The following is a 14,270-nucleotide window of genomic DNA, read 5'->3' as shown; positions in this document are numbered from 1 at the left end:
TCTGTTCTCTGGCGCCCTCGTGTGGTGGCATCAGATGAACCCAGAGCATCGTTACCATAACAACCCAACACACTACATGGACGTCGTTGAACGATCAGCGAAACTATCATGCATTACCGATTCAATACTTTGGGTGAAAGTAGATAATAGGTCGCAGGGTATGATCACGACACCTGCCTAAAATTGACCATCTAAATGACATAAAGGGTGTCAAACCAAAGTGCATCAGAAGACTTAATTTAGGAGATAAGTCGCCGACTGCGATGCCGTCGCCAACCTCGGTCTCCTTAAGTAAGTCGGCTTTATGTTTCGCCTCAATTTTCTCTGTGATTTAGACCAGCCTGCACCACTTTAATAAAGTCTACTGTTTGTTTATTGATTAATCTTCCACCGGCCTTCAGGCCCTCTGCGAGTCAAAGACCGCCCCCTGGAACCATGTGAACCAGGTAGGCTAAAGCAGGCCAAATGAGGCATGCTACAATGCTATCCAAATGGGCCATTTCATATTTTAAACACATACTTTACGTTACTGCACATTTAGCTGCTATTGCAGAAATACATACAAATGTGGTTTTCCATAAGACTGAACCGTCTCTTACCGTCCTCTGTTTGGGTTGAGACGGGAGAAAGAAGCCCCAGCAGAGTCCCTCCAAACTCCCCGAGGACAAACACTTCCTCCTGCACACAGCTGGCCAGGAGCACCATCGAGAAGTACGCTCATACACATATGTCACGAGTGTGTGTGTGTGTGTGTGTGTGTGTGTGTGTGTGTGTGTGTGTGTGTGTGTGTGTGTGTGTGTGTGTGTGTGTGTGTGTGTGTGTGTGTGTGTGTGTGTGTGTGTGTGTGTGAGAGAGATAGTCCTGTTAGTCACTTGATTCACTCCTCCGGGATCGGACCAGATTCACATGAGTATCTCAAGGACAAAACATTTCAGAACTGCTGTTAAGTTTGGAGAAACTACTATTCTTCTTCAAAAGGTATCTTAAGAAAATGAAAGGTTAGTTGGAGAATATTGAACTGAAGGAACTATACAGAAGTTGAAGTTAAGAACAAGCTAGGAAGAAAATTGTAGAATTTCTTAGCCAACTGGACTTCCTCCATCCAGGAGACGCGTCGCTACCTGGCGCTGCCGGTCCATGAGAAGCTGTCCTACATGGGGCGCATGAAGGCCTCCCAGAGGGAGATGAGGAAGGAGCTGGAGCCAGAGCAGGAGCAGGAGCAGGAGGGGGGCGACAGCCTGGCCCTGGGCAACCCGGCAATGAGAATGGCCATGATCAGACGAAGTGAGTGTTTGGGAGGAGGTAGTTGGGGTTGGTCTGAATTCATTTATATTAATGATATACTTATGGTCCCCCCCCAGGAAACATAAAGAAAGAGAGCATGCAGGAGTTCCTGTACAAGAGGCGGGAGTTGTTTCGGCAGGAAGTAAGGACCAGGAGAAGGTTATTGGTCCGTTGTGTTTGTGTGATCGGATGACTTTGAAATGAGGTAGAAACTGAGGGCAGTAAGCAGTGCCCTAAGATGGGACATGGAGGGTCCTCTGGGATAGTAGTTGGAGTGCGTGACGTGGATGTGGTTCGAGAGCAGAAGAAACTTGGTCAGAAAATATAATCATGACCAACAACAAGATATCTTACTACTTAATAGCAGGCCTGTCGCACCAGTTACTGAAGTTGGTCATGTGCGCATGTGCCAAGCAGCATGCAGCTCAAACACACACACAGCACGCGCGAACGCATACATACACCGCAAGCATGCACATACACAGCGCATACACACACCGCACACACACTCAAATAAGCACGAACATGCACGGAAACGCACACACACGCGCACACACACACACACCGCAAGTCAAGACTCAGGCAGCGACACATACAGGGAAGCGCACACACACGCGTGTGTGCACACACACACGCACGCGCACATCCCGCATACAAAGAAAAGGCAGTGACACACTCGCCGAGGTAATACGTTATGTTTTTAAACATAACGGCTTCGCCATCGACACACGCGCAGGTAAGACCACACACGCGCACACACCGCAGCGACACTCGTCCAGGTCAGATGTTATGTTTATAAAGGAGACATATTATGGCGTTTTCACAACAGTAAACATAGTAGAAAAGAAATCTGACCACTGTCAGACTGAACCACAGCATGGAGGAAAAGGGATTGTTGCCGTTTGCAGACTCCTGGAGCTATATATCTATATAATATGATAACAATAATATTATATCTAATATCAAGGCCAAAAGCTATGTGCACCTTGGATGATATTATGAATCATAAAGACAGCGTCTGACGTCTCTGGCACTTTCACAACAAGTAAAGTCTCGTAGTGGGGGATATCTCGGCCATGGTTGAGAAGAATTGACTCTCTGAAGTCCATGAACCGCGACATGGAGGAGAAAGGGGTTGAACTCCGGGAGCTGAGCTGCCGCGCTGGAGCTGCCGGACTGCCGCATTAATATTTTAATATTGTCTGGTATACCTGAACCACACTTACACATTGGTGGGAGTGGATTTTCAATAAAAGCTATGGTCTACTTATAATATTATAACTAAATAATTGTATATTTATATATAATATATATTTTTACATTTAATTAATTAAATTCAATAAAGGCTTTAAACATGTGACATGCCTACGTTTTTTGGCCTTTTCTTTTCAATGGGCCTGCGTCAACTCCACGTGGCTCATGGTTGCTATGGTGGTTGTCCTCGACTGCCCCCTCTGCTCCTTACATGGCAGCCTCCAAAAACCACGTTGGTTAAAGGTTGGGTATGGGATTTTCGAAACGCCAGCAGATTTTGAAAATACACAACTCAAATGGTCCTACCCCTTCTCCTTCAACGCTGACTCTGACTCCACCCATTCCAAGTACATGGACGCGCAATCATCCACGAGCGAACACAGATGCGCAAGAGCGAGCCAGACCAGCTAGGTTGGAGTTTAGGGTTGTCTTCTAGTGCTAGGTACCAATGTGGATTAGCTAGTTAGCTAGCTCCAGTAGCTACGCAGGATAACAACAAACAGAAGCTGTCTTTGGGTCACGAGCTTTGAGTACATGCACGAAGGGGTCACGTGCGGGGAGCGGGGGAGGGGGAGTGCAGTACGACCGTTTGATTGACGTACTTACTGTCCAATGCCACTCGGTGGTTCTGGAAATCATTGGCTGGAGTTTTTTGAGCCCTGCCCGTTGCACAGATGATTGACTTGTTTAATTTTCATGTCAGTAGGCTACTTCTAACTCAGTGGCTGTAAGTGGGTAATGATAAGGATTTCAAGTAATTTTGCAAAAATGGCCTAAAAAGAGAATTCCATACCCAACTTTTAAGAGCGGCAATGGAGCTGCCGTCAATTGTGTTTTTTTTGTCGTAAACTAGTATTGACAAGCTGGTTGTTTTTGCCTTAAACTAGTATTGACAAGCTGGTTAGGAAATAGACAGATATTCCCAGGGTTCTTTTAAAAGGCACCTTGGAAGTTTCTATTTTCCGCAGTTTAAACTTGCAATTAATGAGTTACTTAATTAATTAATTTAATCGTTTTTTTTTATCTTTGTCTGGTGGCTTGTTGCATCACTCTGAGAGACGCGCATGGACAGATTTTATAATCGTATGCGTCCTTTGAGACCTTGTTCCTTGTTAATGTCCTCGACTCAGTCACCTATTGCATCACTTCCTTTAGGGCTTCAGCCTCCTAATTGATCATTGCAGTATAATTGAATGCCCTCTTTCATATAAACTTAGCACAAAAAGTAAGCACATTTGTGTTTGGTTGATTATTTCTCTGTGGTAACAATGCTTTTTGGCAGTAAATCTTATACCGTTGGAAAGCTTGTATAGTTCCTTTTCAATGGTGCCCCATTTATAAGGAACATGCACTTGTGGGATGAGCAGCAGAAATGAGTATGTGGTTTGACGCCCATGAAAAATTTGCCAATTTGCCAATTCCAAACAGCTTATTCTGCCATTGACTTGTTTGGTGTTTGGCAGATTGGATGATTGAAGATGGAAGAAACAAGACATATTGACAATTTAACAATTTATTCATTTCACAAACAGGAGCCTCAGTAGCGTGTGGAAGAACCATACACAGCCTGGCACCTCCTCCTCATGCTGGTCACCAGCCTGGTCGCATACTGCTGTGGGATGGCATCCCATTCTTCAACCAGCATTTGTCGCAAGTCGGCCAACGTGGTTGTGTTGGTCACTCTGGCACGCCCAGCACGCCCAAGTTGATCCCACAAGTGTTCAATCGGGTTGAGGTCAGGACTGCTAGCAGGCCATTCCATCTTCTCCACTCCCACATTCTGGAGGTAGTCTCTGATAAACCCTGCCCTGTGGGGGCGAGCGTTGTCATCTTGGAGGATAGAGTTCGGTCCCAGACTGTGGAGATATGGGATTGCCACTGGTTGCAGAATCTCATCTCTATATCTCTCTGCATTGAGATTGCCTCCAATGATGACTAGCCTCGTTTTTCCAGTGAGGGAGATGCCGCCCCACACCATCACACTGCCTCCATCAAAATATATTATTCTATCGGTGCAGCAATCAGCATAGCGTTCTCTGCGTCTTCTCCACACTTTAACTCTACGATCCAACTGCCGTAGGCAGAATCTGGACTCATCACTGAACATAAAGTTCCCCCACATGTTCAGGTTCCAGTGCACGTGTTGCCGACACCAGCGCAAACGGGCCTGACGGTGAAGGGCAGTCATGGCAGGACTCCTGACAGCCCATGAGACCGGAAATTGGCTGCATGTAGTCTGTTCCGGATTGTCTGGGCAGAGAGCTGTCGGCCATATCGTCCTAAAAACCTTGACTGCAAATCTGTAGAAGACAGCCTACGGCACCTAAGTGCTGACAGGGTGATGAAATGGTCTTCATGGGGTGTCGTCTTGGGACGCCCACTTCGCGGCCTGTCTTTGACATCCCCGTTATATGAAACTTGGCCTTCAGTTTGGAGAGGGTACTAGGGCTCACTCCAAATAATACCACAACTTGGTTTTGCGGAACACGAGCTTGAAGTTGCTTGAAGGGCCCTATCCAGATCAGTCAAACGCGGCATGCCGATTCTTGGAGCAGACACTTACTGACTGTACTTACAGTAGTAGGGCCCATGCTCACAGGTAGCACCTGGGGGTACCAGAAGCTCAAAACAAGTGTCAATAGCAACAGCAAAATAACCTGTTTGGCAATGGCAAATTTTTTAAGGGCGCAACCCACATACTGAGCGCTGCTGCTCATCCCACAAATGCTTGTTCCTTACAAATGGGGCACCATTTGAAAGGGAACTAAAAAGGCTTTCGAACGGTATAAGATTTATTGTCAAAAAGCACTGTTACCACAGAGAAATAATCTACCAAACACAAATGTCCTTACTTTTTGTGCTAAGTTTATATGATACCACCACCACTGGGACGTGGCAACAATTCTCCATATCCATATGGGGAGGGGGGAGGGGGGGGTGCTTGTGGACAGTCGGGGTGTACACTAGAGATAAATAGGAAGCACAATCAAGAGGAGGAATGACCTCTCACGCATATTTAATGAATTGTTTCAAATAACCCTGCCTCGTTCAATCAATGAGCTTGGTGTTTTGCTTCCAAGAATAGGTTATAGGCTGTGTCACTATAAAATCTGTCAATGCGCATCTCTGAGAGTGACGTAACCAGCCACCACCCAGCGATTAAAAAAAAACAAGTCAAGTTCATTAAATATGTAACTTATTAAATACAAGTCTAAACTGCGGAAAATATAAACATATTCCAAGGTGCCTTTTGAAGGAAACCTTGGAATATCTGTCTGTTTCCTAACCAGCGGACCCTAGTTCACGTTAGGGGTGTAACGGTACACTGAGGTCACGGTTCGGTTCATACCTCGGTTCAGACATCACGGATTGGTGCGAGTTCGGTACAATGAAGGGAAAAGAAAAAACTAAAATGCAGAAGGCAGTTCTTTTTTATCGTCTCAGGTTTTACCACCTCATACATTCTCTCCCCTGAGCTAACTGCAACAGCCTGAACTGTGTCATCTAAAATGTAAACAATTCGAGGCGGCTTGGTGGAGTAGTGAAGGTGCGGTTCAGCGCAGCTCAGTTTCGGCTCGCGTTTCCATCGCCGACAGTACCCTTATGGTGCATTTTCACTTGAGGATGCGGGTCGGTTCGGTGCGGCTTGGTGGAGTAGTGAAGGTGCGTTTCGGCGCTGCTCAGTTACGGCTCGCGTTTCCACCGCCGACAGTACCCTTATTTATACCGGATCGTGATAGCCTCGGCAGCTACGTTAGCATTGTGACCTCAAAGCAGCCCGACACAGTGTAGCCTGCTAAGAAATCCAAGGAAAAAGAAGAATGCGCACAATGAACAAAGATCAACAATGTAGGACGTCCAAGAAGGACGGCAAACTTTTGTGCAACATTTTCTTCAATAAACGAAACTTTCGCCGTTGTCCAGAAACCTTGGATAATGTTTTTGTTTATTATCCCCCTTTCACACGGAAGTGCGATTCTGTCGACCAATCAACGGACGGCGTGTGTAGCTCGAGGGAAGATCGCGTATCTAACCTCAGTTTGGGATTACATTAATCCGGGTTTGGGTTAGGGTTAGCTTTATTCAATTTTATACCGTGTATTCTCCGTGTAAATCCATGCACCGAACCGTGACATCCGTACCGATTCGGTTAAATCAAATGCATGTATCTTTACACCCGTAGTTCACGTGACGCTGAGTCACGTGACGTTGACGCAGGCCCATTGAAAAGAAAAGGCCAAAAAAACGTAGGCATGTCACATGTTTAAAGCTGTTATTGTATTTAATTAATTAAATATTAAAATATATATATTATATATATATATGAATATAAAATGATTTAGTTATAATATTATAAGTAGACCATAGCTTTTATTCAATTATCGTTATAACAAGATCTGTATCTGACCATTGACCAGCCTGAATGAAATTCATATTGACGGTATGGCACCATATCCCTATTCTCGCACACCCATCTTCAATTTAATAGACCATTCTCGTTGCTTAGAAGAAGTCTGGTGGTCTCCGTATATAATAAATAAATATCCTAAAAACTATCCAATAGGAAAGATGCTCACAGCGTCTATTAAAGCTGTAGTCGGGTTGATACAGGGTGAATGGGCTGCTGGAGCACCCGCTCTGAACATCAAACATAGCCGGGGATGGCATTACATTGTAGTGAATGGACCCCCTCTCTGTCTGCAGACGGTGCCGAAGGGTACCTTTCCCGTCAGCGACCTACGCTAAAGTGCCCTTGCCAACCGTCAGTATTTTACGTTCTCGGAGTGACACACATGATAACTTAATGAATTATTTCGAATAACCCTGCATCGTTAAATGTGTCCGTGCACATCTTGCAGAGTGACGTTATAGCCGACTAGCCACGTGATAAAAAACGTGATAAAAAAAAAAGAAGAAAGGAGTCACGATTCAATAGATTACTTTCCGTGAGCGTGAGAACGAAAGGTTTTTGAGGAGGTCTGCTCTAAAAAATGGGAAATCAGAGTATCCCTAATACACTACATTTTCCCTTGGATGCATTTGTTGTTTTGACACATACATAAGTAGAGGGTGCACTGTACTTTCTGTGCACACCCCTTCTGTGGTCGAAGAAAATATCCCAATCGAAAGGCAATGGTTTAAATTTCGTTCTGTGTAGCACGAAAACATCAGAGAAACGCTCCCATTCAGAATGCATTGGTTTACATTTCGTTCTCTGTAGCACGAAAAAGTCGGAAAGTCGGCTCTGGGACACGATTCAATAGATTAACGTTCATGCGCATGAACACGAAATCACGTGATATCGGGTTGGCCATCGACACACGCGCAGGTAGGAAGACACATGCACGCGCACACACCGCAGCGACACTCGCCTAGGTAAGACGTTATGTTATTAAACATAACGGCCCCGTCATCGACACACGTGCAGGTAAGAACGCACACGCACGTGCACACACCGCAGCGACACTCGCCCAGGTAAGACGTTATGTTTTTAAACATAACGGAGCTGCCGTCGATAAACTCGCCCAGGTAAACATTCTGTTTATAGACTGTAGAAATTGCGATAAAAGAAGGGAAGAGACAATATCTCACCTCGACAAGCAACGGCAGGTCAATCATTTTGTTGTATAAAAACCGTTAAATTCAAACATCGCTCCGACCGGCATATCAACACACAAGTCATGTGATCTTAAAGGGACAGTGATTTATGTCTATAGAGTCCACCACAAGACTAGACTTTGTTGTTCAAATTTAGTATTGCTCCCCTCCTTGAGCCTCCCAAAATGTCTTGCGATATTGATATCCCCCTTCCCCCCTGCGGAATGATTTCGTTTTTTAATTTTTCTTATGTTTTGTGTGACTGCAGGCTACTGCTGCCTGTCTTGGCCAGGACACTGGAAGAGATGTTTAAAGATCCCATGGAATGAAAATTTCACTTTATGAGGTTTTCTTCGACCATAGTCAGGCTTCCCCAAGCCTGACTATGGTCCCCCAGTAGCTAGAAATGGCGTAAGGTGTAAAACGAGCACTAGGTATCCTGCACTTCCTTTGAAAAAAACAAAGCACTTTTCCCCGTATGTCGTCATATGGGGAATATTGCTTTGCCCGGCCAGAGAATTTGGCCCGCCAATGAGACAATGATTTGTTGTACACTTCTTTGTTATTTGGATAACCGTTCCGCTGTTGGTGTTATGGCGCATCACAGGTCGGGTTCTCTGACGTCTCTGGTCTTTCCACAACGAGACTCGTAGTGGGGGTTATCTCAGCTATGGTTGTGAAGGAATTGGGGGAACTCCTTCACCTGCCTCTCTCCTCCTCATTTGCAGCTACAGACACCGAAACGGCTCGTTTGGGAAAAAGCTCAATGTGCGACTGGCTCCTAGTGGCTGTAATTCTGCACCACCGCTGAAGTTCGGGAACGTCTTCAAATACTGCGTTCTGGGCCCACTAATACCTATATTAAAGCATCCATAAAGTAGCATGCCATGGGCCCTTTAATCTCAATGATGATTATTATTTTCAACTACCAAATAGTAGTTGCCTTGCATTCTAAAATGTCAATGCACTTTTCAGCCCTGAATAACAGTAATAGCTATTTAATTATTGATTTGCATGCATAGTATACTACACTTTCCATTGAACAATTACCCCTGTTACCATAAATTGACTTATTTTATAATGTAATCAAATGCACACACACTAGCTGTTTTGAGAGACACGTGTAAGTTCTGATGTTCTCCTGATGGGCCGTATGTGTGAAGAACATATATTGACATTAGTACCCTGAAAATCTCCTGAATAATACTACCCCTGAGGTAGTATTTTCTCCGTAGGAAATGTAAATGACCTTATATGTGAATGAGGAGTAGAAGGTCGGTATTTCTCACACCACTTCAGTGGACGTGAGTTAAGAGTCATTTATGGTGAACGAATGTTATAATTTGTAACATAGGCAAAATGTTATTATATTATGCCCTCAGAAATTTGTTACATTATCGACTCGGTATTCACATTATTGCTATGGATTTAATTACAACTAGTTATCCTAAAAATGAACAGCAGCACACTTCTGTGTGAAAGGCTGCCAAGGCCACAGCGGTGTTAGTATACAGACTCCTTAAGGGTCCCGGGCGTGGCTGCTATGGCAGACGTACCCACGCAGGGCAGGTGCACCACATAAAACTCACGTTCACATTCTTAATAGAAAGAAACCTAATACGACCGGCCAATCAAATGTCGGCGTGGTGTGGGGGGTATGACCTTGGAGAGACCCCGGTCAAGGGGGAGACCCCCCCCCCTTGACCGGGGTGGGGGGGGGGGGGTCGCTTCAGTGGAAAACCCCGCTTCAGGGGAAGACCTTGGTCCAGGGGGAGACCTCGCTTCAGGGGGAGACCCCGGTTCAGGGGAAGACCTTGGCGAAGGGGAGACCCCGCCTCAAGATGTCCTTCCACCTGGGCTTCACCAGCCTGGGTTCCTCCACCCTCTCTCAGTACTCTGTGATGGTGAAGCGGGCTGAGATCCAGAGGCTGGAGGAGGCCCACTGCCTGGAGGAGCAGCGGATGCAGAAGGCCGAGCAGCTGCTGGAGCAGGACCAGCTCCTGTTTGAGAAGTTCCTGAAGGAGAACAACCAGAACTCGGTGGAAGCCATTCAGATGTGAGTCTCCCATGTGAAGACATACTGTAGAAGATGCCCAAACTGTTAGGCCCTGCCCGATGGGACTCGGATTACACCAGGCATTGGGATCGTTGTGTTCTCCTTGAAAGACATATCTGATAAGCATGCATATGAGGTGATGAAATAATAAAGAATATATATCTAGGAAACAAATTCCAATGTAATTTCCCTTGCCATGTCTGGTAATTTGACAGTGCTGAAAAAGAGACCAAGTGCAAACTGGAGAAGATGGCTGAGATCAAGAAATTTACAACGGAAATGCTCTCAATTAAAAGGTAACTTCCTGTTTGTGATACAAACGTGGTGTTTCCTTTCAATAGCCATAACTGGCCCTCAAATCGGTACACTCAGTGGAACAATCTCATAAGTAGCCCAACATGGATTGTGATTCTTATGAAGCCTTTGTGTGCTTCTCCATCAGTGACATCTCAAAGAAGGAGGAGAAGCTGAAGGAGTATCAGATGTACAAGGACTTCCTGTTCAAGCTGTCCCCTCCGGACTGGAGGGAGGCCCAGCAGGCCAAGACCCAGCAGGCCAAAGACCTGCACGCCAAGGCCCACGAAGCCAAAGGCCTGCTAGGCAAGGCTGGCCTAGCCACTGCCCAGCCAGCCAAGGCCCGGTCAGGCAAAGCCAAGCCAGCGAAGGCCCAGCCACACAGGGCAAAGGCAACACAGGTGGACCGAGACACGGCTGCCGACCAGGACCAAGGAAAGGATCCAGAGAGCAAGGGAGGAGGGACAAAGCATGAGGGTGAGCAGGATGTTCTGTATTGATATGATGTATGTTGAACCTTACAAACGGGTTGAGGGACTTGGATTGATGTTTGCTCTTCAGATAACAGAAAAACACCACGCCTAAGGGCTAAGATCAGTCCATCCAATGTGCAGGAGACCATAGAGCTTCAGAACTCCTACATCATGTTATCTTGTTAGAGGGATCATACTGGGGTGACTGAAGAGGGGTGCCCATTAACAAACGTGAGTAACCCTTTGCTCACTCTGCAGGTTCCCCAAGGAAAGTGTCCGCTCATGGTCCAAAGCTCCCGCCCATCAGAGACCCCAAGCACCGGTCCTCAGCCATGAGCACCGCCAGACAGTAAGAGCCATACCTACCTCCACACACACACCCTCATGTGTTCTGTCCCCCTGGTGACGGTACCTGACCTGACCTGGGGCCTGTTTCCTGTGTTTCAGGACACCTGAATCCAACCCCAGCTCTGATGGCTCTGACTATGAGGTACCGTAACACTCCAAATATAATCACATGTCCCCATTTCTTTCTTTTGTTAATCTCATTTATTGCTCCATTCCTGAACTATTCACTAGCCAGCCCCTCTACCCATTCATGGACTTTACAGATGAACAAGTAGTGTCCTTTGCATATGCACCTATTGCATACGCTCCCTCCTTCCCTGGAAGGAGGGATCCCTCCTGTTCCTCCCCATGGTCTCCTCCGGCTCAGGGCTTGTCCTCCATGGGGCTCTGAAGCCCTTTGAGGCTGAACCGGGGATGGGGACCAAGGGCTGCTCTACAAACCTACTAGAGGGGAGTGACTCTGCCCCCAATCCCCCTGTAGGAGGAGCCAGAGCTGTACTTCACAGAGCCGGAGCAGCTCCTGGACCTGCTGACGGAGCTGGAGGAGCAGAACCTCACGCTGATCCAGAACTCCAGAGAGACCGAGGAGGACCTGGAGGACCTCCAGCGCACCACGGCCACGAGCAAGAAGAAGACGTAAGACCCCCCCCCTGCAGCTCCTGAAGCCCACTGCCCGGAGCGTTTGGGAGTGGACCTAGTGGTACTAGTCAGGCCTGCTCGGTTCACATCGCCATGAAATACACTCACATTGGATAGAGTTGTAGACTGTAGGTCTACCTGTCTTTGTCCATGTGTAACTTATGACTTATGATCCACGACAACGATGATCCGTATTGATCTAACGTCACAACCCACCATCGAGCCCAGCCAGGCACTAGTGCGTCAGTAAGGGGAACATACTGCCTGTTGTACTGCAGGTTGCATTGAGAGGTTGTGATGGTAACACGTGTGTGGTACACTGGGCTTCTCCGTGTTCAGGGAGAGGGACACGGAGCAGCTGAGAGCCCAGATAGACATCATATCCCAGACCATCACCGCAGAGAAGGAGCAAGCCGCAGAGCTGGAGCTGAAGGCCCGCCTCTACAACTTTGGGAAATGTAAATCAGTGGAAGAGGTATGCAGGAAGTTATTCATTATCTTTTCACAGACGAAAATGGATTTCCTTTTAATTCTACCAAAACAAAAGCCAATTAAGCCCCGCCCCATCCGATAGGCGACACAACTTTGACCCTAGCCCAGTGTCATGTAAACCAAAACGGTTTGGGTGTATATGATCCATTGTGGTCCTCAACTCTACGGCTCTGCATCACAGGACCTGATGCTGGAGGCCCTCGGCCGCAAGGTGGAGGAGGTGTACCGCTGCTGTGTGGGCGATATACAGGCCAACCTCACCACCATCCAGATGCTGGCAGTCATCGAGAGCCACCTGCTGCAGCTCCTTGAGAACATGGAGAACATACCCCGGGACACCTTGGACCAGGTGGAGAAGATGAAGGACCGGGAGAGGAGGATGAGGTGGGTGGCCTTGAGAGTACAGGGTCGGGAGGAAGATGGGGTTTACGATATACCTTGTACTGTTTAGTCTCTACTGGTTAGTGTGTTTTCTCCCAACTGAAAGGTTCTTGGTTCTGATCCTCAATGTTCGCAGTCTGTCTGTAGACCTCCTATGCACATGTAAGAAGCTTGTGTCTCCCATGTGTGTGAAAGTCCTGATTGAAACATTGGTCCACACAACCTCTTCCCGACATACACTTTGTCACGCTGCGCCAACAACCTCCTAAGGCTTTGCGGCCGGTACGTAAGGTACAGGACGTACTGTGTGCACGTCCTGTACCTTAATCCCATGCATCTGAACTCACTGAAGTCGCTTTGTACAAGTGTCAGTAAACTGTTTGTTTTAGTTTCCGACAGAAGCAACTACATTAAGTTTCAGGAGCGTAGATGAATACAGTACGGGCACATGAAATAATGTTTGAAGTAAACTCCTGAAACACCAACACATGTCAGCGCCCCATTCTACCGCTCTGCAGGCAACGCGTGCAGAAGCTCGAGCAGCAGAAGGAGCACCAGGAGGACCGACTGAAGAAGGCCATGGAGAGGACTCAGGCCAACAGCAGGAAAACAGTCCGTCTTCAACCACAATATTAGAATACAAAGAATCACTCGTATACCACACATCTTCTACATCTGACAGATTGCTAATAGTCAGGGCATAGATGTTTGCATGGTGTAATGTGCATTTGTTTTCCCATTACAGAATAACAGACGGCTGATGCCCAGATCCAAGCCTGTTACAGCAAAGATCAAGTTCAACAACGTGAACAACAGCTCGGAACAGGACGAGCTGCACGCCTACTTCTTCACCTGAAGAAGCATAGCCTTAGTAGTAGCCTTAGGTATATCCTACACTAATAAAATGATTAGATGCATGTGTATATTAAAGAATCTGGCTTTTCCCTTTTACAATGTCAAGCAAGTCAAGCTGAAGGTCTGGCAAATCCCTTGTTAAAAGTGGTTATAGAATGCCATACGGTACGAGATTGATTCGCCCTAACAAGCCGTTTTGTGTTTTAGTGATGAGTGGGAGTGTCCACCTAGATGTATGATGGATAGATGAGCATAATTTGCTTCAGATTTTGAACGGCTTGAAATGGCTAAACAACACTAACACTTTTGGGCCTAATATAACCCCTTAAAAAAAAAAAAGGTACTGCAGCTAAGATCTTACATCTAATGTTTGAGTCACTTATTAGAAATTCCCTAGCCATCCAGTTTTAGAAATGCATTGAGAATATTTGTTTTGAGTTGACCTTGCCTGCATCTTAATCCTTGATGCCAATTCTTGTCGGGTTAAACATGGTCTGGAATAACAATACATTTTGCTTTCGCATGTCAATTGCAAGAAGAATCGTTACTAATGAAAAATAAATTTTGAGATCGGCAAAGTTCTGAAAGTAGGGTCT

The 14,270-nt window shown here is 46.4% G+C and overlaps 1 protein-coding gene across 1 annotated transcript; it reads left to right on the top strand.

The window, feature by feature from the left end:
- Positions 1-55: 55 nt before the first annotated feature.
- cfap100 (cilia and flagella associated protein 100) lies at positions 56-14,252 on the top strand. The gene is made up of 15 exons (XM_030374218.1): positions 56-291; positions 402-446; positions 620-711; positions 1,107-1,284; positions 1,362-1,426; positions 10,029-10,192; positions 10,408-10,488; positions 10,635-10,963; positions 11,218-11,308; positions 11,407-11,449; positions 11,789-11,943; positions 12,286-12,421; positions 12,620-12,822; positions 13,338-13,431; positions 13,565-14,252. The coding sequence occupies exons 1-15, from the start codon at positions 264-266 to the stop codon at positions 13,673-13,675; spliced, it is 1,815 nt and encodes a 604-aa protein (XP_030230078.1). The 5' UTR covers positions 56-263; the 3' UTR covers positions 13,676-14,252.
- The last annotated feature ends 18 nt before the right edge of the window (positions 14,253-14,270 follow it).

This window comes from Gadus morhua, chromosome 13 (genome assembly GCF_902167405.1).
Source record: "Gadus morhua chromosome 13, gadMor3.0, whole genome shotgun sequence".
Taxonomy (NCBI): domain Eukaryota; kingdom Metazoa; phylum Chordata; class Actinopteri; order Gadiformes; family Gadidae; genus Gadus; species Gadus morhua.
Note: the sequence above shows the minus strand (reverse complement) of the source record. Positions and strands in the feature narration are given on the sequence as shown.